The sequence below is a fragment of the Salvelinus namaycush genome, chromosome 32 (assembly GCF_016432855.1).
Source record: "Salvelinus namaycush isolate Seneca chromosome 32, SaNama_1.0, whole genome shotgun sequence".
Taxonomy (NCBI): Eukaryota; Metazoa; Chordata; class Actinopteri; order Salmoniformes; family Salmonidae; genus Salvelinus; species Salvelinus namaycush.
Window position 1 is genome coordinate 17,965,709 of NC_052338.1, and position 24,733 is coordinate 17,990,441.

At 46.4% G+C, this 24,733-nt stretch overlaps 1 protein-coding gene across 1 annotated transcript; it reads left to right on the plus strand.

The window, feature by feature from the left end:
- On the plus strand, window positions 1–24,733 carry LOC120027520 (UBAP1-MVB12-associated (UMA)-domain containing protein 1-like). The gene is made up of 4 exons (XM_038972481.1): window positions 1–167; window positions 471–573; window positions 15,479–15,564; window positions 23,307–24,733. Exons 2-4 carry the CDS (start codon window positions 489–491, stop codon window positions 23,610–23,612), a joined length of 477 nt encoding a protein of 158 aa, XP_038828409.1. The 5' UTR covers window positions 1–167; window positions 471–488; the 3' UTR covers window positions 23,613–24,733.

Below are 24,733 nucleotides of genomic sequence, written 5' to 3' on the forward strand. Positions count from 1 at the left end.
TTATAGGACAGGAATGACCGGAAACACATAAGACACAATAACAACAACACACGGGCCTATGTCTAACTAGCTACACGAAATCGAAGTGAAATTGCATAGATAATCTAACAATAGCAACATTTTATGTTACTTTACTCAACTTTTTAACGAAACGAAACACTGATAAGGTAAGTAATTTGCATTTGTTTGATAAAAACCGAGCTAACTAGGCGTTAGAAAGAGCCGCTAACGTTAGCTCGCTGGTCAAACGTGACATTTGATACTTCGGAAGTTACAATCATATCAAACTGAAAGTCACCTTGTATTTAGTTATGATATTACAATCTATGATCAACTTTCAGGCATAGTCCTAGGTTCTACATACATAAAGGTAACACCAGCAGAATGTTTACTGCATTTTATCATTCCAAGTGTCGTGATGATGTTGCCGTATGTGGTCTTACTTACAGTTGTTTTCCTCGCCTTTGCAGACAGCGTAAGGAGTCAGTATGTTCAGTTTTTTCGGACATCGTAATAAAGACTCTTCCAAGAAGTCATCGTCAGAGGAGGATACAGATGGGTTCGTGATAATCGGTGAGAAACACACGAAACTTCATCTTGCTGAATTTGTAAGAGTGAGAAGTAAATCTGCTATAGGCACTCAACGTCTACATGCTCAACAGAACTTTGAGGTTTCAGGCCATCCTACTGCTCAGTAGGCTCCTGTCAGTTTGTAAACCAACACTCACCATCTAACAAGTTGGGCGGAACACACACACAAAGTAATGCTGTGATTGTCATTCAATCCATGAAATGTGTGGATTCCACAATGCTCTTCTGGTTGTACAAATCTTGTTTCATAAATCAATGTCTCTAAGTGGCGGCTGGGTCTCTCCTGACCACCTACTGATATCACCCAGAACAATGCTTTGGGGGTTGTGTCTCAGATAGTTGCACACAATGTTGTCATTGTGTCCAGTACTACTTTATTATAAAATTGTATTTTAAATGTTTCAAATCGCTGTACACTTTTAGTCAATAACATAGGCCTATATTTTGAGTTTCTTGTTCCTTTTTACATTTTATATGAGCCATTTTTTATCACCAAGACTAAATCCTGAACCTCTACTTTGTAACATTAAGCTTCAAAAAGAGTTTCAGTCCACGTAAACTAAAACAAAAATATAAATGCAACATGTAAAGTGTTGATTCCACGTTTCATGAGCTGAAATAAAAGATCCCAGAAATTTTCCATACACACAAAAATCTTATTTTGTGCACAAATTTGTTTACATACCTGTTAGTGCGCATTTATCCTTTGCCAAGATAATCTGGCGTATCAAGAAGCTGATCATTACACAGGTGCACCTGTGGGGACAATAAATGGACACTCTAAAATGTGCAGTTTTGTCACATAACACAATGCCACAGATGTCTCAAGTTTTGAGTTTGAGGGAGCGTACAATTGGCATGCTGACTGCAGGAATGTCCGCCAGAGCTGTTGCCAGATCATTTAAGATCTCTACCATATGCCACCTCCAACGTCGTTTTAGAGAATTTGGCAGTACGTCCAACTGGTTTCACAACTCCAGACCAGGACCTCCACATCCGGCTTCTTCAGCTGCGGGATCGTCTGAGACCAGCCACCTGGACAGAGGTTGAAACTGTGGGTTTGCACAACCGAAGAATTTCTGCACAAACTGTCTGAAACAGTCTCAGGGAAGCTCATCTGCGTGCTCGTTTTCTTGACTGCAGTTCAACGTTATAGTTGACTTCAGTGGGAAAATGCTCACCTTCGATGGCCACTGGCAAAGTGTGCTCTTCATGGATGAATCCCGGTTTCAACTGTACCGGGTTGATGGCATTGTGTGAGCGAGCAATTTGCTGATGTCAACTTTGAAGAGTGCCTCGTGGTGGGGTTAGGGAAAGTGGGATACCTAGTCAGTTGTACAACTGAATGCCTTCAACTGAAATGTGTCTTCCGCATTTAACCCAACCCCTCTGAATCAGAGAGGTCCCGACTTCATCAACATCCATGGCACCCGGGGAACAGTGGGTTAACTGCCTTGCTCAGGGGCAGAACGACAGATTTTTACCTTGTCAGCTCAGGGATTTGATCCAGTAACATTTTGGTTACTGGCCCACAGCTCTAACCACTAGGCTACCTGCTGGTTATGTTTTGGGCAGGCATAAGCTACAGACAACGAACACAATTGCATTTTATCGATGGCAATTTGAATGCAAAGAGATATCGTGATGAAATCCTGAGGCCCATTGTCATGCAATTCATCCGCCGGCGTAACCTCATGTTTTGGCATGATAATACACGGCCCCATGTCGCAAGGATCTGTACACAATTTCTGGAAGCTGAAAATGTCCCAGTTCTTCCATGGCTTGCATACTCACCAGACATATGTCACCCATTGAGCATGTTTTGGATGTGTACGACAGCGTGTTCCAGTTCCCGCCAATATCTAGTAACTTCACACAGCCATTGAAGAGGAGTGGGACAACATTCCACAGGCCACAATCAACAGCCTGATCAACTCAATGCGAAGGAGATGTCGTGCTGCATGAGGCAAATGGTGATCACACCAGATACTGACTGGTTTTCTGATCATGACACTACCTTTAGGTATCTGTGACCAACGGATGCATGTGAAATCCATAGATTATTTAAATTGACTGATTTCCTTATGAACTGTAACTCAGTTAAATCTTAAATTATTGCATGATGTGTTTTTATGTTTTTGTTCAGTGTAGTCACCAGCATTGAATAATGTCTTTCAACACTTCCTTGAGGTTGAGATGAACCTGAAATTAAAGTAAGGCATTGCACAACAGTTTTCTCGTGCTCATGGGCATGGTAATTATGCATAACAATAAATGGGCATAATATAGGATTGCTACATGCTTTACTGAAAAATGAAGGTAAATCCTGCCAATTTTGAAGGTCCAATGCAACAACCTCCTTTTAGTACCTTTTCAAATAATGAAAATGTTATTGTAAGTCAGGAAGTTCCCTCCCCCTCTTTCCTCTACCAGTAAAGAGCAGTATAATTGGCTCTTTAAAAAACGGTGTTGACTGGGAGCACTGCTGGTGGACCTGGGTTCAAATACTACTCAGTCATTTCAAATACTTTAGCTGGGCTTGATTGGGCTTGTCTGGTGCAATGGAACCAATAAAGTAGTCACAAAAGTGCAAATGCAACGCATCTGGCACTCCAGACAGGTTAAAGCTAACGCCAAACGTATTTAAAGTGATTTCAAATAGTATTTGAACCCAGCTTTGGCTGTTGGTGGAGCAGTAGACACAGATGGTCAGGAGTTGTATGTTTCTCTTGGCAGACAGAGAGCCAGTCTCAGAGCCAGCGTTTCTTCCCAGATAAAGTAGAAAGAGTCTGACTGAGCTCACAGACGTTCTAGTGTAAACCCAATGACTGTGCTCTGTTTAATCACATTCTCTGTTCAAAGACGCCAATGACTGTGCGTGTGTTTTTGTAAGGAAGGAAGGGCTCAGTCAGATGGCTGATGAGGAAACCAGGGAGTTTGAAAGGTGAATCACCAAAATGGAATTAATAGATTTACTCTGGGTGTAATGAATGTTGATGGGAGTTGTTGTAGTGGATTTCAATTAAAGTACAGTTAGGCTAATTTGTCCAGCTGCATTGAAAATGAACATTCATAGACACTTTTCTGTAGATAAAAAAAAAGAAAAGAAGACATTTTAAATAGTTTTTACTGAATAAACTTTTATTTTTTAATTATCTGTGAAGGTTAGTTACGTGTTTTCCCTGAAATGTGCCATTCACATTTGCTATTCGCACCACAGCCTCTTTTCACGCTCTTTCCTGGTACTGATGGCTCCAGACCAAAGGGAGCAGATGTTCTTACAAAGCTGATCTGTGGGGCTCTGTCTGGGTCCGTATGGCAGGGGGCATATCATCTGTCTGGGTCCGTATGGCAGGGGGCATATCATCTGTCTGGGTCCGTATTAGAGGTCGACCGATTAATCGGAAAGGCCGATTTCAAATTTTACACCTTTTATTTAACTAGGCAAGTCAGTTAAGAACACATTCTTATTTTCAATGACGGCCTAGGAACGAGGCAGAACGACAGATTTTGTAACCTTGTCAGCTCGGGGGATTCAATCTTGCAACCTTACAGTTAACTAGTCCAACGCTCTAACCACCTGATTACATTGCACTCCACGAGGAGCCTGCCTGTTACATGAATGCAGTAGAAGCCAAGGTAAGTTGCTATCTAGCATTAAACTTCTCTTATAAAAAAAAACAATCAATCATAATCACTAGTTAACTACACATGGTTGATGATATTACTAGTTTATCTAGCGTGTCCTGCGTTGCATATAATTGATGCGGTGCATATCGTTGCTCCAATGTGTACCTAACCATAAACATCAATGCCTTTCTTAAAATCAATACACAGAAGTATATATTTTTAAACCTGCATATTTAGCTAAAAGAAATCCAGGTTAGCAGGCAATATTAACCAGGTGAAATTGTGTCACTTCTCTTGCGTTCATTGCACGCAGAGTCAGTGTATATGCAACAGTTTGGGCTGCCTAATTTGCCAGAATTTTACGTAATTATGACATAACATTGAAGGTTGTGCAATGTAACAGGAATATTTATACTTATGGATGCCACCCGTTAGATGAAATACGGAACGGTTCCGTATTTCACTGAAAGAATAAACGTCTTGTTTTCGAGATGATAGTTTCCGGATTTGACCAAATTAATGACCTAAGGCTCGTATTTCTGTGTTATTATGTTATAACAAAGTATGATTTGATAGAGCAGTCTGACTGAGCGGTGGTAGGCAGCAGCAGGCTCGTAAGCATTCATTCAAACAGCACTTTCCTGCGTTTTGCCAGAAGCTCTTCGCTGTGCTTCAAGCCGATCAACTCCCGAGATTAGGCTGGTGTAACCGATGTGAAATGGCTAGCTAGTTAGCGGGGTGCGCGCTAATAGCGTTTCAAATGTCACTCGCTCTGAGACTAGGAGTAGTTGTTCCCCTTGCTCTGCATGGGTAACGCTGCGTCGAGAGTGGCTGTTGTCGTTGTGTTCCTGGTTCGAGCCCAGGTAGGAGCGAGGAGAGGGATGGAAGCTATACTGTTACACTGGCTATACTAAAGTGCCTATAAGAACATCCAGTAGTCAAAGGTTAATGAAATACAAATGGTATAGAGAGAAATAGTCCTATAATTCCTATAGTAACTACAACCTAAAACTTCTTACCTGGGAATATTGAAGACTTGTGTTAAAAGGAACCACCAACTTTCATATGTTCTCATGTTCTGAGCAAGGGACTTAAATGTTAGCTTTCTTACATGGCACATATTGCGCTTTTACTTTCTTCTCCAACACTTTGTTTTTGCATTATTTAAACCAAATTGAACATGTTTCATTATTTATTTGAGGCTAAATTGATTTTATGGATGTATTATATTAAGTTAAAATAAGTGTTCATTCAGTATTGTTGTAATTGTCATTATTACAAATAAATAAATAAAAATGGCCAATTAATCCGCATCGGCTTTTTTGGTCCTCCAATAATCGGTATCAGCGTTGAAAAATCATAATCGGTCGACCTCTAGTCCGTATGGCAGGGGGCGGTATCATCTGTCTGGGTCCTTATGGCAATCAAATCAACTTTTATTTGTCACATACACATGGTTACCAGATGTTAATGCGAGTGTAGCGAAATGCTTGTGCTTCTAGTTCCGACAATGCAGTAATAACCAACGAGTAATCTAACCTAACAATTCCACAACTACTACCTTATACACACAAGTGTAAAGGGATAAAGAATATGTACATAAAGATATATGAATGAGTGATGGTACAGAACGGCATAGGCAAGATGCAGTAGATGGTATAGAGTACAGTATATACATATACATATGAGATGAGTAATGTAGGGTATTTAAACATTATATTAAGTGGCATTGTTTAAAGTGGCTCGTGATACATTTTTACATAAATTTCCATCAATTCCCATTATTAAAGTGGCTGGAGTTGAGTCAGTATGTTGGCAGCAGCCACTAAATGTTAGTGGTGGCTGTTTAACAGTCTGATGGCCTTGATAGAAGCTGTTTTTCAGTCTCTCGGTCCCTGCTTTGATGCACCTGTACTGACCTCGCCTTCTGGATGATAGCGGGGTGAACAGGCAGTGGCTCGGGTGGTTGTTGTCCTTGATGATCTTTATGGCCTTCCTGTGACATCGGGTGGTGTAGGTGTCCTGGAGGGCAGGTAGTTTGCCCCCGGTGATGCGTTGTGCAGATCTCACTACCCTCTGGAGAGCCTTACGGTTGTGGGCGGAGCAGTTGCCGTACCAGGCGGTGATACAGCCCGACAGGATGCTCTCGATTGTGCATCTGTAGAAGTTTGTGAGTGCTTTTGGTGACAAGCCGAATTTCTTCAGCCTCCTGAGGTTGAAGAGGCGCTGCTGCGCCTTCTTCACAACGCTGTCTGTGTGGGTGGACCAATTCAGTTTGTCCGTGATGTGTACACCGAGGAACTTAAAACTTACTACCCTCTCCACTACTGTCCCGTCGATGTGGATAGGGGGGTGCTCCCTCTGCTGTTTCCTGAAGTCCACAATCATCTCCTTTGTTTTGTTGACGTTGAGTGTGAGGTTATTTTCCTGACACCACACTCCGAGGGCCCTCACCTCCTCCCTGTAGGCCGTCTCGTCGTTGTTGGTAATCAAGCCTACCACTGTAGTGTCGTCCGCAAACTTGATGATTGAGTTGGAGGCGTGCATGGCCACGCAGTCGTGGGTGAACAGGGAGTACAGGAGAGGGCTCAGAACGCACCCTTGTGGGGCCCCAGTGTTGAGGATCAGCGGGGTGGAGATGTTGTTACCTACCCTCACCACCTGGGGGCGGCCCGTCAGGAAGTCCAGTACCCAGTTGCACAGGGCGGGGTCGAGACCCAGGGTCTCGAGCTTGATGACGAGTTTGGAGGGTACTATGGTGTTAAATGCTGAGCTGTAGTCGATGAACAGCATTCTCACATAGCTATTCCTCTTGTCCAGATGGGTTAAGGCAGTGTGGTTGCGATTGCGTCGTCTGTGGACCTATTGGGTCGGTAAGCAAATTGGAGTGGGTCGAGGGTGTCAGGTAGGGTGGAGGGGATATGGTCTTTGACTAGTCTCTCAAAGCACTTCATGATGACGGAAGTGAGTGCTACGGGGCGGTAGTCATTTAGCTCAGTTACCTTAGCTTTCTTGGGAACAGGAACAATGGTGGCCCTCTTGAAGCATGTGGGAACAGCAGACAGGGATAAGGATTGATTGAATATGTCCGTAAACACACCAGCCAGCTGGTCTGCGCATGCTCTGAGGACGTGGCTGGGAATGCCATCTGGGCCTGCAGCCTTGCGAGGGTTAACACGTTTAAATGTTTCACTTACTTCGGCTGCAGTGAAGGAGAGCCCGCAGGTTTTGGTAGCGGGCAGTGTCAGTGTTCAGTATTGTCCTCAAAGCGAGCAAAAAAGTTATTTAGTCTGTCTGGGAGCAAGACATCCTGGTCCGCGACAGGGCTGGTTTTCTTTTTGTAATCCGTGATTAACTGTAGACCCTGCCAGATACCTCTTGTGTCTGAGCTGTTGAATTGCGACTCTACTTTGTCTCTATACTGGCACTTAGCTTGTTTGATTGCCTTGCGGAGGGAATAGCTACACTGTTTGTATTCGGTCATGTTTCCGGTCACCTTGCCCTGGTTAAAAGCAGTGGTTCGCGCTTTCAGTTTCGTGCGAATGCTGCCATCAATCCACGGGGGATATCATCTGTCTGGGTCTGTATGGCAAGCGGGGGGATATCATCTGTCTGGGTCCGTATGGTAGGGGGGGGGGGGTAATCATCTGTCTGGGTCCTTATGGCAAGGGGGGGTATCATCTGTCTGGGTCCTTATGGCAAGGGGGGGGTAATCATCTGTCTGGGTCCTTATGGCAGGGGGGGGTGTGTATCATCTGTCTGGGTCCGTATGGTAGGGGGGGTAATCATCTGTCTGGGACCTTGTGGCAAGGGGGGGGGGGGGGGGGGGGGGGGGGGTGGTATCATCTGTCTGGGTCCGTATGGTAGGGGGGGGGTAATCATATGTCTGGGTCCTTATGGCAAGGGGGGGGGGTATCATCTGTCTGGGTCCGTATGGTAGGGGGGGGTAATCATCTGTCTGGGTCCTTATGGCAAGGGGGGGGGTGGTATCATCTGTCTGGGTCCGTATGGTAGGGGGGGGGTAATCATCTGTCTGGGTCCTTATGGCAAGGGGGGGGGGGGGGGGGGGGTAATCATCTGTCTGGGTCCGTATGGTAGGGGGGGGGGGGGGGGTAATCATCTGTCTGGGTCCTTATGGCAAGGGGGGGGGGGGGGGGGTGGGTGTATCATCTGTCTGGGTCCGTATGGTAGGGGGGGGGGGGGGGGGTAATCATCTGTCTGGGTCCTTATGGCAAGGGGGGGGGTATCATCTGACTGGGTCCTTATGGCAAGGGGGGGGGGGGGTATCATCTGTCTGGGTCCGTATGGTAGGGGGGGGGGTAATCATCTGTCTGGGTCCTTATGGCAAGGGGGGGATATCATGTGCCACTCTATTAACCTTTCACTTTCCCAGCCAGCAGCCTGCCAGTTGAGTAGGTTCAGGCTGAGGCTGTGGGAGAGAAACCCTGCCCACTGGGATTTTCCGCTGGGATTGGGAGGCTGGCAGCAGGATCCTCTGTGGCCCTTCTCGCCTCCATCCACATTTGGTTATTCAGGCAGAGAGAAATCGTCTTGGGGAAAGTGAGCGAGGGAGAGAAGGCAGTGCATTCAAAAATGAGACACCCCCCCCCCCCCACAATGTACGGTAGAATTAACACTGAAATTGTGAAAATTATGATAATCCCCTTTTAGTGAAAGAGCTGTTATTTATTTTTATGGCTGGGTTTTCAGCCTCTTTTGGTTTTGGCCCACAGCATGACTTCACAATCTGATTATTCAGACCAATAACCAGTCATCTTTTATTTGCATTTGTATCCTCCTACATTGAAGGGGTAAGCGTGGTAGACTTTAGACTCTCTGCCAGTCATTGCTGTGTATGCAAATATATACAAATTTGTATCAACACACCCACATGATCAGACTGAGCATTTCTACGGCAAAAGGAAGCTCAGGGAAATAAATTACAAACAAATATATTGAGTTAATTTCATGAAATAAACACACACAGTGATTTATTAGACATACAGTGTGATTTAAACATTTTATAAAAAAAGATTGCATGCAGTCTTTTAAGGGAAAAAACTCTGCAGAGTCCACCCCTGACGCTAGATGGGGGGATGGCTCACATTTGTCAGGGGCCATGGAGTTTAATCTCATTTTACCTCAGAAGATTAGCTAATTAGCTATTACAATAACAACGAATCCCTCTTCCCAGTCTAAGCTGTTCATCTGTAACACCACTTTTTTTTTTGTCCTGTCAGATGGAATAAGATGAGAAAGGATTTGTTTTATTATCTGCCTAGTCATCTCTGTGACGATCCAAGTCGAGGGCCTTCAGTCCCTCAAAGGCAGGATGTGTGTTTGCACATCCCTGTCTGATGCTGACACTCTTGAGGAGTGGGCCTGGTTGACTGCTGAAGTCATGAGCAGCGGCCTGTGCCTTTTCTAGGAGCCCATCTCCCTCTCACAGGCTCTAATCCCAGCCGGTAGACAGACAATAGCCTTACTTGTATTTGGATGGCTGTCAGTGTCTACAGTCTCACGACAGTTGAAGTTGTCTCTTTCACTAACTTCATGTTCAATAAGCCTACACCCCCACACCACATTCATTTGAACCTTTGTCCTCAGCTGTTGTGTTTTTGTGTCTAAAGTCTTTATTTATTTAGCTCAGATAGTAGGCCACTCAGTAGCAATTGCCACTGTTTTCCAGGGAGTCCTGAAGTCATTACAGGTAATGCAAGGGTGTGCATCGTGCATGTGAGTTCATAAGTGTTTTAGTCATTGATCACTGGTCGCTTAAGAGAAGATTGTGACTTAACCCATCCAGAAAATAAACCTGAGGCTAACAGTGTCTATCATTAGTAGAGCTAGTTTGTTCTATCCTATCTGGACTGGCAGAGCTGTTTTAAAAGAAGCCTGACAAGCTGCATGTCATTGTCAAGGTCCACACTCTAAGCAGGTCACACAACTCCAGCACGAATCATGACATAACGTGATGTCATTGTCAAGGTCCACACTCTAAGCAGGTCACACAACTCCAGCACGAATCATGACCTAACGTGATGTCATTGTCAAGGTCCACACTCTAAGCAGGTCACACAACTCCAGCACGAATCATGACATAACGTGATGTCATTGTCAAGGTCCACACTCTAAGCAGGTCACACAACTCCAGCACGAATCATGACCTAACGTGATGTCATTGTCAAGGTCCACACTCTAAGCAGGTCACACAACTCCAGCACGAATCATGACATAACGTGATGTCATTGACAAGGTCGACACTGCACAGAGCAGGTCGATGCAGAATGTAACTGTGCTCCTTTTCATTTCTCTTTGCTTGTGTTAAGTTGATCAGCTCATGATCCAAACCAGAAGGTTATAGGCCTCTCTCCTTCCCTGACACTGTTTAGACAAGATTTTCATTTTGACATCTTTAAAAAAAAAAAAAAAAAAATGTTGGCTGGACTGGCAGTTATCCAAACACACAAAGTGAACGTATTTTCCCGATGTTGAACGTGAAAACAACATGCAGCCTTACAATAATGTGAAATCAAGTACAACCGAACTAACCTGTCCTCTGTATCATAAAGCAGAGATTTTGTGAGTGTGTGTGTGTGTATATACAGTATATATTATTTATTTCAGTGCTTTAGCCTGGTTATCCCTCTCTCCTTCTGAAGGATTTAGTGAATGGTAGAGATAAATTCCTGCACGCTATTGAGCAGACGGATGCATGCTCTGTGTTTTACTGACAGAGAGAGAGAGGCCTGTGTCTAACTGACTGAGTCCAGAGACAAGGCCATGCGTGTACAATGCTGATGACACAAAGAGTTGAATATAGGCTAGTCTTACTTTACATGGCATTATTTAGATGCCCTTGTTGTCTTAGGTCTTGCACTATTTGCTGTGAAATAATGAGTGCTTTGTAGGTGAACAATGCTCACCATGCCAAGAATTAATTCACAGATGTGGATGGAAATGTGGGCTTGTCAGGAAATTGAGGGAAGACCTAGGGATATTTTTGTACCTGTAGGCCTGAGGGGGGAAATCAAAGCTATAAATTCAAGGCATAAAAGGCATTAATACTGCATACTTCTATACCTCAAACATGGATGGAAATATGAATATCCATCATAACAATAAATTAAGACAATAGACAGAATATTTGTATTAAAATTTAAATAATCTGAGCTTGATGTTAGTGAAGCTGAGAGACATTATACTACTAGACTAGAGTGAGCTGATAGATCCCATTGTTCCTGTGCAGAGTAGAGTAACCTTTGTTTTGTCAGGGTGCTCTGGGCCTCAATTCCCTCTCATGGAGATAATTTCACCCTCTATAGAGAGAGACATTGGTGGACTGGAGACACACTGAGCTCAGATCAAAGGAAGCTGGTGAGATCAGGGAGGATGACTCCATGCTGGAGAGCGAGTTCACTCCCAGAGGAGAGGGGTAGGAGTGGAGATGGTTACAGAGGAAAGGAAAAAGGGAGGGAGGAGAGTTTGAAAAGTGTATCTGTGGACATTGACAACATGCAGTCAATTAGTCTAGTTACTAAGGCCCAGTAGTTGTCCCCCAGATGACATGATGCAAGAAGAATGGGGTTGGGAACACAGGCTACACCAGAGAGAGGGTTGGGAACACAGGCTACACCCGAGAGAGTGTTGGGAACACAGGCTACACCAGAGAGGGTTGGGAACACAGGCTACACCAGAGAGAGTGTTGGGAACACAGGCTACACCAGAGAGAGGGTTGGGAACACAGGCTACACCAGGGAGAGGGTTGGGAACACAGGCTATACCAGAGAGAGGGTTGGGAACACAGGCTATACCAGAGAGAGGGTTGGGAACACAGGCTACACCAGAGAGAGGGTTGGGAACACAGGCTACACCAGAGAGAGGGTTGGGAACACAGGCTACACCAGAGAGAGGGTTGGGAACATAGGCTAGGCGACACTAGAGAGAGGGTTGGGGACAGGCTACACCAGAGAGAGTGTTGAGAACACAGGCTACACCAGAGAGAGTGTTGGGAACACAGGCTACACCAGAGAGAGGGTTGGGAACACAGGCTACACCAGAGAGAGGGTTGGGAACACAGGCTACACCAGAGAGAGGGTTGGGAACACAGGCTACACCAGAGAGAGGATTGGGAACACAGGCTACACCAGAGAGAGGGTTGGGAACACAGGCTACACCAGAGAGAGGGTTGGGGGCACAGGCTACACCAGAGAGAGGGTTGGGGACACATGCTACACCAGAGAGAGGGTTGGGGACAGGCTAGGCTACACCAGAGAGAGGGTTGGGGACAGGCTAGGCTACACCAGAGAGAGGGTTGGGGACAGGCTAGGCTACACCAGAGAGAAGGTTGGGGACAGGCTAGGCTACACCAGAGAGAAGGTTGGGGACAGGCTAGGCTACACCAGAGAGAAGGTTGGGAACATAGGCTAGGCTACACCAGAGGGAGGGTTGGGAACATAGGCTAGGCTACACCAGAGGGAGGGTTGGGAACATAGGCTAGGCTACACCAGAGAGAGGGTTGGGGACACAGGCTACACCAGAGAGAGGGTTGGGAACACAGGCTACACCAGAGAGAGGGTTGGGAACACAGGCTACACCAGAGAGAGGGTTGGGGACACAGGCTACACCAGAGAGAGGGTTGGGGACACAGGCTACACCAGAGAGAGGGTTGGGAACATAGGCTAGGCTACACCAGAGAGAGGGTTGGGGACAGGCTAGGCTACACCAGAGAGAGGGTTGGGGACAGGCTAGGCTACACCAGAGAGAGGGTTGGGGACAGGCTAGGCTACACCAGAGAGAAGGTTGGGGACAGGCTAGGCTACACCAGAGAGAAGGTTGGGGACAGGCTAGGCTACACCAGAGAGAAGGTTGGGGACAGGCTAGGCTACACCAGAGAGAAGGTTGGGGACAGGCTAGGCTACACCAGAGGGAGGGTTGGGAACATAGGCTAGGCTACACCAGAGGGAGGGTTGGGAACATAGGCTAGGCTACACCAGAGGGAGGGTTGGGAACATAGGCTAGGCTACACCAGAGAGAGGGTTGGGGGGACAGGCTACACCAGAGAGAGGGTTGGGAACACAGGCTACACCAGAGAGAGGGTTGGGGACACAAGCTACACCAGAGAGAGGGTTGGGGACACAGGCTACACCAGAGAGAGGGTTGGGAACATAGGCTAGGCTACACCAGAGAGAGGGTTGGGGACAGGCTAGGCTACACCAGAGAGAGGGTTGGGGACAGGCTAGGCTACACCAGAGAGAGGGTTGGGGACAGGCTAGGCTACACCAGAGAGAAGGTTGGGGACAGGCTAGGCTACACCAGAGAGAAGGTTGGGGACAGGCTAGGCTACACCAGAGAGAGGGTTGGGGACAGGCTAGGCTACACCAGAGAGAAGGTTGGGGACAGGCTAGGCTACACCAGAGAGAAGGTTGGGGACAGGCTAGGCTACACCAGAGAGAAGGTTGGGGACAGGCTAGGCTACACCAGAGGGAGGGTTGGGGACAGGCTAGGCTACACCAGAGGGAGGGTTGGGAACATAGGCTAGGCTACACCAGAGGGAGGGTTGGGGACAGGCTAGGCTACACCAGAGAGAGGGTTGGGGACAGGCTAGGCTACACCAGAGGGAGGGTTGGGGACAAGCTAGGCTACACCAGAGAGAAGGTTGGGGACACAGGCTACACCAGAGAGAGTGTTGGGAACACAGGCTACACCAGAGAGAGTGTTGGGAACACAGGCTACACCAGAGAGAGTGTTGGGAACACAGGCTACACCAGAGAGAGTGTTGGGAACACAGGCTACACCAGAGAGAGGGTTGGGAACACAGGCTACACCAGAGAGAGGGTTGGGGACACAGGCTACACCAGAGAGAGGGTTGGGAACATAGGCTACACCAGAGAGAAGGTTGGGAACATAGGCTAGGCTACACCAGAGAGAAGGTTGGGAACATAGGCTAGGCTACACCAGAGAGAGGGTTGGGGACAGGCTAGGCTACACCAGAGAGAAGGTTGGGGACAGGCTAGGCTACACCAGAGAGAAGGTTGGGGACAGGCTAGGCTACACCAGAGAGAAGGTTGGGGACAGGCTAGGCTACACCAGAGAGAAGGTTGGGGACAGGCTAGGCTACACCAGAGGGAGGGTTGGGAACATAGGCTAGGCTACACCAGAGGGAGGGTTGGGGACAGGCTAGGCTACACCAGAGGGAGGGTTGGGGACAGGCTAGGCTACACCAGAGGGAGGGTTGGGGACAGGCTAGGCTACACCAGAGGGAGGGTTGGGGACAGGCTAGGCTACACCAGAGGGAGGGTTGGGGACAGGCTAGGCTACACCAGAGAGAAGGTTGGGGACAGGCTAGGCTACACCAGAGAGAGGGTTGGGGACAGGCTAGGCTACACCAGAGAGAGGGTTGGGGACAGGCTAGGCTACACCAGAGAGAGGGTTGGGGACAGGCTAGGCTACACCAGAGAGAAGGTTGGGAACATAGGCTAGGCTACACCAGAGGGAGGGTTGGGAACATAGGCTAGGCTACACCAGAGGGAGGGTTGGGAACATAGGCTAGGCTACACCAGAGGGAGGGTTGGGAACATAGGCTAGGCTACACCAGAGGGAGGGTTGGGAACATAGGCTAGGCTACACCAGAGGGAGGGTTGGGGACAGGCTAGGCTACACCAGAGGGAGGGTTGGGGACAGGCTACACCAGAGAGAGCTGCAGGCGTGCTCTGGTCCACGTAGTGCTCTGTGGAACTGTATTGCTAACTGTGTTAATTCTGTGTAATCCATTAATTTGATCAGAAGGCCACTCTACTCGTTAAACCACATCTAATCACTCAATTGACCTGGTTCTCCCAATGAAGGAAAAAATACACCAGGCAAGCTAATAACTTCTGTTACAAAGACCACTAGGAAAGTAGGACTTGGAGAGGGGTCTAGTAGTGGGACTCATGCACATGTGTAACGGATGTGAAATGGCTAGCTAGTTAGCGGGTACGCGCTAATAGCGTTTCAATCGGTTACGTCACTTGCTCTGAGACTTGAAGTAGGGTTTCCCCTTGCTCTGCAAGGGCCGCGGCTTTTGTGGAGCGATGGGTAACGACGCATCGTGGATGACTTGTTGATGTGTGCAGAGGGTCCCTGGTTCGCGCCCGGGTCGGGGCGAGGGGATGCCGTAAAGTTATACTGTTACACATGTATGTTGATGAAGAATCTAGGCCTAAGCCCACAGTGTATAATGACACAATGACTCTTGTTTGTTTTTTCTCTCCAGGAGAAACTGTTGAGGAACAAAGGCAGAAGATCCAAAACGTGAACATCAGCAAACCATCATGTAACGTCATTGTGCAACCATCAAAGGTGATTGTCTTTATAACCAGGGGGCGGCGCTATGCAGAACATACAGTATAACACTCCCTATGGGATCTGGTCGAAAATAGCACAACATATAGAGGATAGGCCGATGGGCTGTCATTTAGGACGCAACCTGGGTTGCGTTACTCAAAACTGCCAAGATGTCCGTCTTGCATGTGCTGTACCAGGAAACACAACTGTTGTAGACTTAAACAGACAGCAGTGAGACTGACTGACTTCAAGGACTGTGAGTTTGCTTTCTTATTCTCTGTCTGGTCTAGCTCATCCTGCCTGCATACATACTGCCTACAGTCTGCTGCTGCTGTGTTGGTGACAGATGCTGAGTGGTATGGGTGTGATCCTGTACACACACACAGACACAGAGAGAGAGAGAGCACGCTCCATGCCTGCTACACTGGGTCTGGACATATGGTGGCTGTAGAAAAGCTCTATTATGTTGCTGCTAGTTGTCTGTATGATCTGGTTAGGGCTACTAGTCCTTGAAGCCATTTATTATGGGTTTAATCAATGGAAGCTGTGTGTGTGTGTGTTGAAGATTCATATGGTGACATTGCACTGCAGCTTGGCTCCCGTTGTTCAATGAGTGAGATGTGTGTGCCCTGCCCTTTAATGTTGTGCACACAGGAAGTTACAGAACCTTGACCTTCATACAGTACAGACACCTACCTACAACACTATAAACCTGTCCTCATTCATACAGTACAGACACCTACCTACAACACTATAAACCTGTCCTCATTCATACTGTACAGACGCCTACCTACAACACTAAACCTGTCCTCATTCATACTGTACAGACGCCTACCTACAACACTATAGACCTGTCCTCATTCATACTGTACAGACGCCTACCTACAACACTATAAACCTGTCCTCATTCAGACTGTACAGACGCCTACCTACAACACTATAAACCTGTCCTCATTCAGACTGTACAGACACCTACCTACAACACTATAAACCTGTCCTCATTCATACTGTACAGACGCCTACCTACAACACTATAAACCTGTCCTCATTCATACTGTACAGACGCCTACCTACAACACTATAAACCTGTCCTCATTCAGACTGTACAGACGCCTACCTACAACACTATAAACCTGTCCTCATTCAGACTGTACAGACACCTACCTACAACACTATAAACCTGTCCTCATTCATACTGTACAGACGCCTACCTACAACACTAAACCTGTCCTCATTCATACTGTACAGACGCCTACCTACAACACTATAGACCTGTCCTCATTCATACTGTACAGACGCCTACCTACAACACTATAAACCTGTCCTCATTCATACTGTACAGACGCCTACCTACAACACTATAAACCTGTCCTCATTCATACTGTACAGACGCCTACCTACAACACTATAAACCTGTCCTCATTCATACTGTACAGACGCCTACCTACAACACTATAAACCTGTCCTCATTCATACTGTACAGACGCCTACCTACAACACTATAAACCTGTCCTCATTCAGACTGTACAGACGCCTACCTACAACACTATAAACCTGTCCTCATTCAGACTGTACAGACGCCTACCTACAACACTATAAACCTGTCCTCATTCAGACTGTACAGACGCCTACCTACAACACTATAAACCTGTCCTCATTCAGACTGTACAGACGCCTACCTACAACACTATAAACCTGTCCTCATTCAGACTGTACAGACGCCTACCTACAACACTATAAACCTGTCCTCATTCATACTGTACAGACGCCTACCTACAACACTATAAACCTGTCCTCATTCAGACTGTACAGACGCCTACCTACAACACTATAAACCTGTCCTCATTCAGACTGTACAGACGCCTACCTACAACACTATAGACCTGTCCTCATTCATACTGTACAGACGCCTACCTACAACACTATAAACCTGTCCTCATTCATACTGTACAGACGCCTACCTACAACACTATAAACCTGTCCTCATTCATACTGTACAGACGCCTACCTACAACACTATAAACCTGTCCTCATTCAGACTGTACAGACGCCTACCTACAACACTATAAACCTGTCCTCATTCATACTGTACAGACGCCTACCTACAACACTATAAACCTGTCCTCATTCATACTGTACAGACGCCTACCTACAACACTATAAACCTGTCCTCATTCAGACTGTACAGACGCCTACCTACAACACTATAAACCTGTCCTCATTCAGACTGTACAGACGCCTACCTACAACACTATAGACCTGTCCTCATTCAGACTGTACAGACGCCTACCTACAACACTATAGACCTGTCCTCATTCATACTGTACAGACGCCTACCTACAACACTATAAACCTGTCCTCATTCATACTGTACAGACGCCTACCTACAACACTATAAACCTGTCCTCATTCATACTGTACAGACGCCTACCTACAACACTATAAACCTGTCCTCATTCATACTGTACAGACGCCTACCTACAACACTATAGACCTGTCCTCATTCATACTGTACAGACGCCTACCTACAACACTATAGACCTGTCCTCATTCATACTGTACAGACGCCTACCTACAACACTATAGACCTGTCCTCATTCATACTGTACAGACGCCTACCTACAACACTATAAACCTGTCCTCTTTCATACTGTACAGACGCCTACCTACAACACTATAAACCTGTCCTCATTCATACTGTACAGACACCTACCTACAACACTATAAACCTGTCCTCATTCATACAGTACAGACGCCTACCTACAACACTATAAACCTGTCCTCATTCAGACTGTACAGACGCCTACCTACAACACTATAGACCTGTCCTCATTCAGACTGTACAGACGCCTACCTACAACACTATAAACCTGTCCTCATTCATACAGTACAGACGCCTACCTACAACACTATAAACCTGTCCTCATTCATACTGTACAGACGCCTACCTACAACACTATAAACCTGTCCTCATTCATACAGTACAGACGCCTACCTACAACACTATAAACCTGTCCTCATTCATACTGTACAGACGCCTACCTACAACACTATAAACCTGTCCTCATTCATACTGTACAGACGCCTACCTACAACACTATAAACCTGTCCTCATTCATACTGTACAGACGCCTACCTACAACACTATAAACCTGTCCTCATTCATACTGTACAGACGCCTACCTACAACACTATAAACCTGTCCTCATTCATACTGTACAGACGCCTACCTACAACACTATAAACCTGTCCTCATTCATACTGTACAGACGCCTACCTACAACACTAAACCTGTCCTCATTCATACAGTACAGACGCCTACCTACAACACTATAAACCTGTCCTCATTCAGACTGTACAGACGCCTACCTACAACACTATAAACCTGTCCTCATTCATACTGTACAGACGCCTACCTACAACACTATAGACCTGTCCTCATTCAGACTGTACAGACGCCTACCTACAACACTATAAACCTGTCCTCATTCATACAGTACAGACGCCTACCTACAACACTATAAACCTGTCCTCATTCATACTGTACAGACGCCTACCTACAACACTATAAACCTGTCCTCATTCAGACTGTACAGACGCCTACCTACAACACTATAGACCTGTCCTCATTCAGACTGTACAGACGCCTACCTACAACACTATAAACCTGTCCTCATTCATACTGTACAGACGCCTACCTACAACACTATAAACCTGTCCTCATTCATACTGTACAGACGCCTACCTACAACACTATAAACCTGTCCTCATTCAGACTGTACAGACGCCTACCTACAACACTATAGACCTGTCCTCATTCAGACTGTACAGACGCCTACCTACAACACTATAAACCTGTCCTCATTCAGACTGTACAGACGCCTACCTACAACACTATAAACCTGTCCTCATTCAGACTGTACAGACGCCTACCTACAACACTATAAACCTGTCCTCATTCAGACTGTACAGACGCCTACCTACAACACTATAAACCTGTCCTCATTCATACTGTACAGACGCCTACCTACAACACTATAAACCTGTCCTCATTCAGACTGTACAGACGCCTACCTACAACACTATAGACCTGTCCTCATTCATACTGTACAGACGCCTACCTACAACACTATAAACCTGTCTTCATTCATACTGTACAGACGCCTACCTACAACACTATAGACCTGTCCTCATTCATACTGTACAGACGCCTACCTACAACACTATAGACCTGTCCTCATTCATACTGTACAGACGCCTACCTACAACACTATAAACCTGTCCTCATTCAGACTGTACAGACGCCTACCTACAACACTATAGACCTGTCCTCATTCAGACTGTACAGACGCCTACCTACAACACTATAGACCTGTCCTCATTCATACTGTACAGACGCCTACCTACAACACTATAGACCTGTCCTCATTCAGACTGTACAGACGCCTACCTACAACACTATAAACCTGTCCTCATTCATACTGTACAGACGCCTACCTACAACACTATAAACCTGTCCTCATTCATACTGTACAGACGCCTACCTACAACACTATAGACCTGTCCTCATTCATACTGTACAGACGCCTACCTACAACACTATAAACCTGTCCTCATTCATACTGTACAGACGCCTACCTACAACACTATAGACCTGTCCTCATTCATACTGTACAGACGCCTACCTACAACACTATAAACCTGTCCTCATTCAGACTGTACAGACGCCTACCTACAACACTATAGACCTGTCCTCATTCAGACTGTACAGATGCCTACCTACAACACTATAAACCTGTCCTCATTCATACTGTACAGACGCCTACCTACAACACTATAGACCTGTCCTCATTCAGACTGTACAGACGCCTACCTACAACACTATAAACCTGTCCTGCTTCAGGATGGGCTATATATGACAAATCGAGAGGGACAGATGGTTGGACACTACCTGCAGTGTTCTGTATTGGTTGTTACAGAGGTTATATTAAGCTATAGTGGTTAAGGTTTAAAAGTGTAAGCTTACTTTATATGTGAAGTGGTAGAAGTTATGAAAAATAAGGAAAAGACCCTCACACTGCTGTTCATGCTCCCAGGTGAGTCCTCGTCATCATCGTGTTTGAGAGCACAAACACTCTGAGACTCATTAAAGGATGTTTCCGTGGTTACGTCCCAACTGAATGTTATGTTAATTGCAGAGGAATAAGCCATTTCCTGTGACATCTTCTCTGCATTTAGGCTTTCATTCGGTCTTACAAGGCCCAAAGCACAGCTTAAGTCTCCAATCTAGCACTTGGTGTGTACACCAAATTCTTTTGAATTAACGAAGTCAATTGAAGAGTAAAAACAGTAGGCCTATAATATCATGGAAGACACAGGCTAAAATCATTTTGTGTGGTGTTTGCTTGTGTTTTGTGGTACACTCACTAGTACGCTAGCTGAGTTGTAATGTCACATGCACAAGTACAGTGAAATGCCTTTCTTGCAAACTCAAAACCCAACAATGCAATAACAATGTATTACTAGAAGGGGGGAAAAGAGGAATAAGAAAGTAAGTAACTAAGCGTAATAATAAGTAATAACTAACTAAACTAATAAGTAACTAAGCGTACTATATACAGACAATATTTAATTAGTCAGTTCCAATACCATATTTACATGTGCAGGAATACTGAAATGACGGAGGTAGATATGTAAAGGGTAAGGTGACTAGGCAACAGGATATAAGATAAACAGAGTAGCAGCAGCTTGTATGTGAGTGGGTGTGTAGAGTCAATGTATGTACAAATTGTGTGAGTGAGCGAATGATGGTGTGTTGGTGTGGGTGAGTGTGTAGGGCCCTGTGTGTGTGTGTGTTGGAGTGACGGTGTGGGTGAATGTGTAGGGCCCTGTGTGTGTGTGTGTGTGTGTGTTGGAGTGACGGTGTGGGTGAGTGTGTAGGGCCCTGTGTGTGTGTGTGTGTGTTGGAGTGACGGTGTGGGTGAGTGTGTAGGGCCCTGTGTGTGTGTTGGAGTGACGGTGTGGGTGAGTGTGTAGGGCCCTGTGTGTGTGTGTTGGAGTGACGGTGTGGGTGAGTGTGTAGGGCCCTGTGTGTGTGTGTTGGAGTGACGTGTGGGTGAGTGTGTAGGGCCCTGTGTGTGTGTGTGTTGGAGTGACGGTGTGGGTGAGTGTGTAGGGCCCTGTGTGTGTGTGTGTGTGTGTGTGTGTGTGTGTGTGTGTGTGTGTGTGTGTGTGTGTTGGAGTGACGGTGTGGGTGAGTGTGTAGGGCCCTGTGTGTGTGTGTGTTGGAGTGACGGTGTGGGTGAGTGTGTAGGGCCCTGTGTGTGTGTGTGTTGGAGTGACGGTGTGGGTGAGTGTGTAGGGCCCTGTGTGTGTGTGTGTGTGTGTTGGAGTGACCGTGTGGGCGAGTGTGTAGGGCCCTGTGTGTGTGTGTGTGTGTTGGAGTGACGGTGTGGGTGAGTGTGTAGGGCCCTGTGTGTGTGTGTGTTGGTGTGGGTGAGTGTGTAGGGCCCTGTGTGTGTGTGTGTGTTGGAGTGACGGTGTGGGTGAGTGTGTAGGGCCCTGTGTGTTGGAGTGACGGTGTGGGTGAGTGTGTAGGGCCCTGTGTGTGTGTGTGTGTGTGTGTTGGAGTGACGGTGTGGGTGAGTGTGTAGGGCCCTGTGTGTTGGAGTGACGGTGTGGGTGAGTGTGTAGGGCCCTGTGTGTTGGAGTGACGGTGTGGGTGAGTGTGTAGGGCCCTGTGTGTGTGCGCGTAGAGACAGTTCAAATATTGAAATAGGTCAATAAAGATAGAAGTTAAACTCGGGCCGTGTAGGTATTTTGTTAGCTATTTATCCGTCGTATTTCTTGGGGATAGAAGTTGTTCAGGAGCCTGTTGGTGTCAGACTTGATGCACCGGCACCTCTTGTCGTGCGGCAGCAGAGAAAATAGTCTATGGCTTGGGTGGTTGGAGTCTTTGATGATTTTCTGGGCCTTCTTTTCTCACTGCCTGATATAGAGTTTCTGGATGGCAGGGAGCTCGTCCCCAGTGATTTACTGGGCTGTCCACACAACCTTCTGTAGCGCCATGCGATCGAGGTTGGAGCTATTGCCATACCAAACAGTGACACAGCCAATCAAGTCAATATGCTCGCAATGGTACCGCTGTAAAATCTTTTCAGGATTTGAAGGCCCATGCCAAACCTTTTCAACCTCCTGAGGGGGAAGAGGCACTGTCGCGCCTTCGTCATGACTGTGCAAAACACTGTGTGTTTTGGACCATTTTTAAGTCTTTAGTGATTTGGACACTGAGGAACTTGAAGCTGTCTACCTGCTCTATTGCCCCCCCCCCCCCCCCCCCAATTCCTATAGTCCACAATCAGCTCCTTGGTCTTGCTTGTGTTGAGGGAGAGGTTGTTGTCCCGACACCATATTGCCAGGTCACTGACCTCCTCCCTGTAGGCTGACTCATCGTCGCCGGTGATCAGGCCTACCACCATTGTCAGCGAACTTGAAAATGTTGTTGGAGTCGTATGTGGCCACACCTTGTGACTTCCTTCCTTAGGACTTTGCAGAGATCTGAAACGTCATCTTGACCGTGTCATGACACTGTTTTGTGTTCGATTACTAGTGTTTAAGTTGCAACCTACCCACCCTTAAAAATCTGTTTTCATGTTTGCCAAAAATGTGCCACATTAGTGTTCCTTGTCATGTGTAGCCTACACTTGTTTCTAAATGTAATGCCTGAAGGTGGACATTTTCTCTCCTCTTCTCCCCAGTCTTCCAGTGCGACACCTTCCCAGGCCCACCACTCTCCAGCCCCCGCTCCACCTTCCATGATCGCCCCATCACCAGGGCCCATGTGGAAGCCCCCTGCGCCCATCGTGGAGGCCCCACCGTCTCTCCCAGAGCTACTAGGAGATGTCCCGTTCACCCTGGCCCCCCATGTCCTGGCCATGCAGACAGGGGGTCCCGGGTTCCCCCTCTTTTCTGAGATGCTGATGTCCCCCCGAGACATCAACCACAATCTGGCCTCCTTCACTTATGACTTCACCCTGGAGAACTCTGTGCTCTGTGACCATTGACCTGTCTACTTTCTGACTGTATGACCTCTGACCTTTTTGATCTGTCAACCTCTCCTCCAATACCAACCCTTTGTCAACCCTGGGTCGTGATCATTGGTCAGCAAACAGAAGAAAACGTACTGAAACAGGGCAGGACAACCTGGGCTTGCCTAGTAAGAAAGGCACATTTTTGTTTAGAGTTTAGCTACATGTGCTCTACTGAACACAACCTTGGACTGTCTTGTCTCGTTACCACTCAGGTTTAGTTTCAGTTCCATGGGGCTCTGTCTGAGAATGGCAGTACTATAATTAATAATAAACCTGGTTCTGGTGATGATCAGCATTAGGTGGGGTCAAAACTGCACCTGCCTGCAGTGATGTAGGTACAAACAGTATGTAGGTAGATGGGTACACAGAGTTCTACCTTTTTAAGATTGCGGACTAGGAATACTAGTTAAGCATGTTAATCACTTGCTGATGCATGTCATAGTAGTGCTGGTTCACTGTTTTAAGTGTGTGTGTGTCAGAAGAGCGTTAGCTTCATGTCTGATGATAGGAATGCTTGAACATAGCTGAGGCTTGCATTGAAGAACAGAGTCAGGGTCTAGAATCACCTGCTGTTGTTGTTGGTTTAGGAATCACTGATTTACCTTTTGGGTTTGCACTAATGTACGTACCAGACAGATTTCAAATCGAATCTTAGGAAGGAAATTACTTCTTTATCTGGTTACGTTTTTTACCCTGGTGTCCTCACCTTTGCCAATGAAGACATTTCCAAAAAAGTTTGTGTAGCATAAGCATTTCTACAATGGAACTTTGTAGCTTTTTGATAATGTATTTAAAATGTAAGAATATATATCCCCTAATTTTCAACAGTTATTATCAGGAGTGGCGTTCTCTTTTGATCATCTTCAGCATGGTATCATCATGTGTTGTAACCTCCCAAACATTGTATTTGCTATTTATTCTGTTTTAGTCTGTTTTTTTAACAGACCAAGTTTCCTCCAGTTCTCATGGCACAGTTCAGATTTGACAGTGTTTCAAGGAATCCTGTAATATACAGTGCCTTCGGAAAGCATTCAGCCGTCCTTGATTTTTTTCCCCCCACATTTTGTTACGTTACAGCCTTATTCTAAGATGGA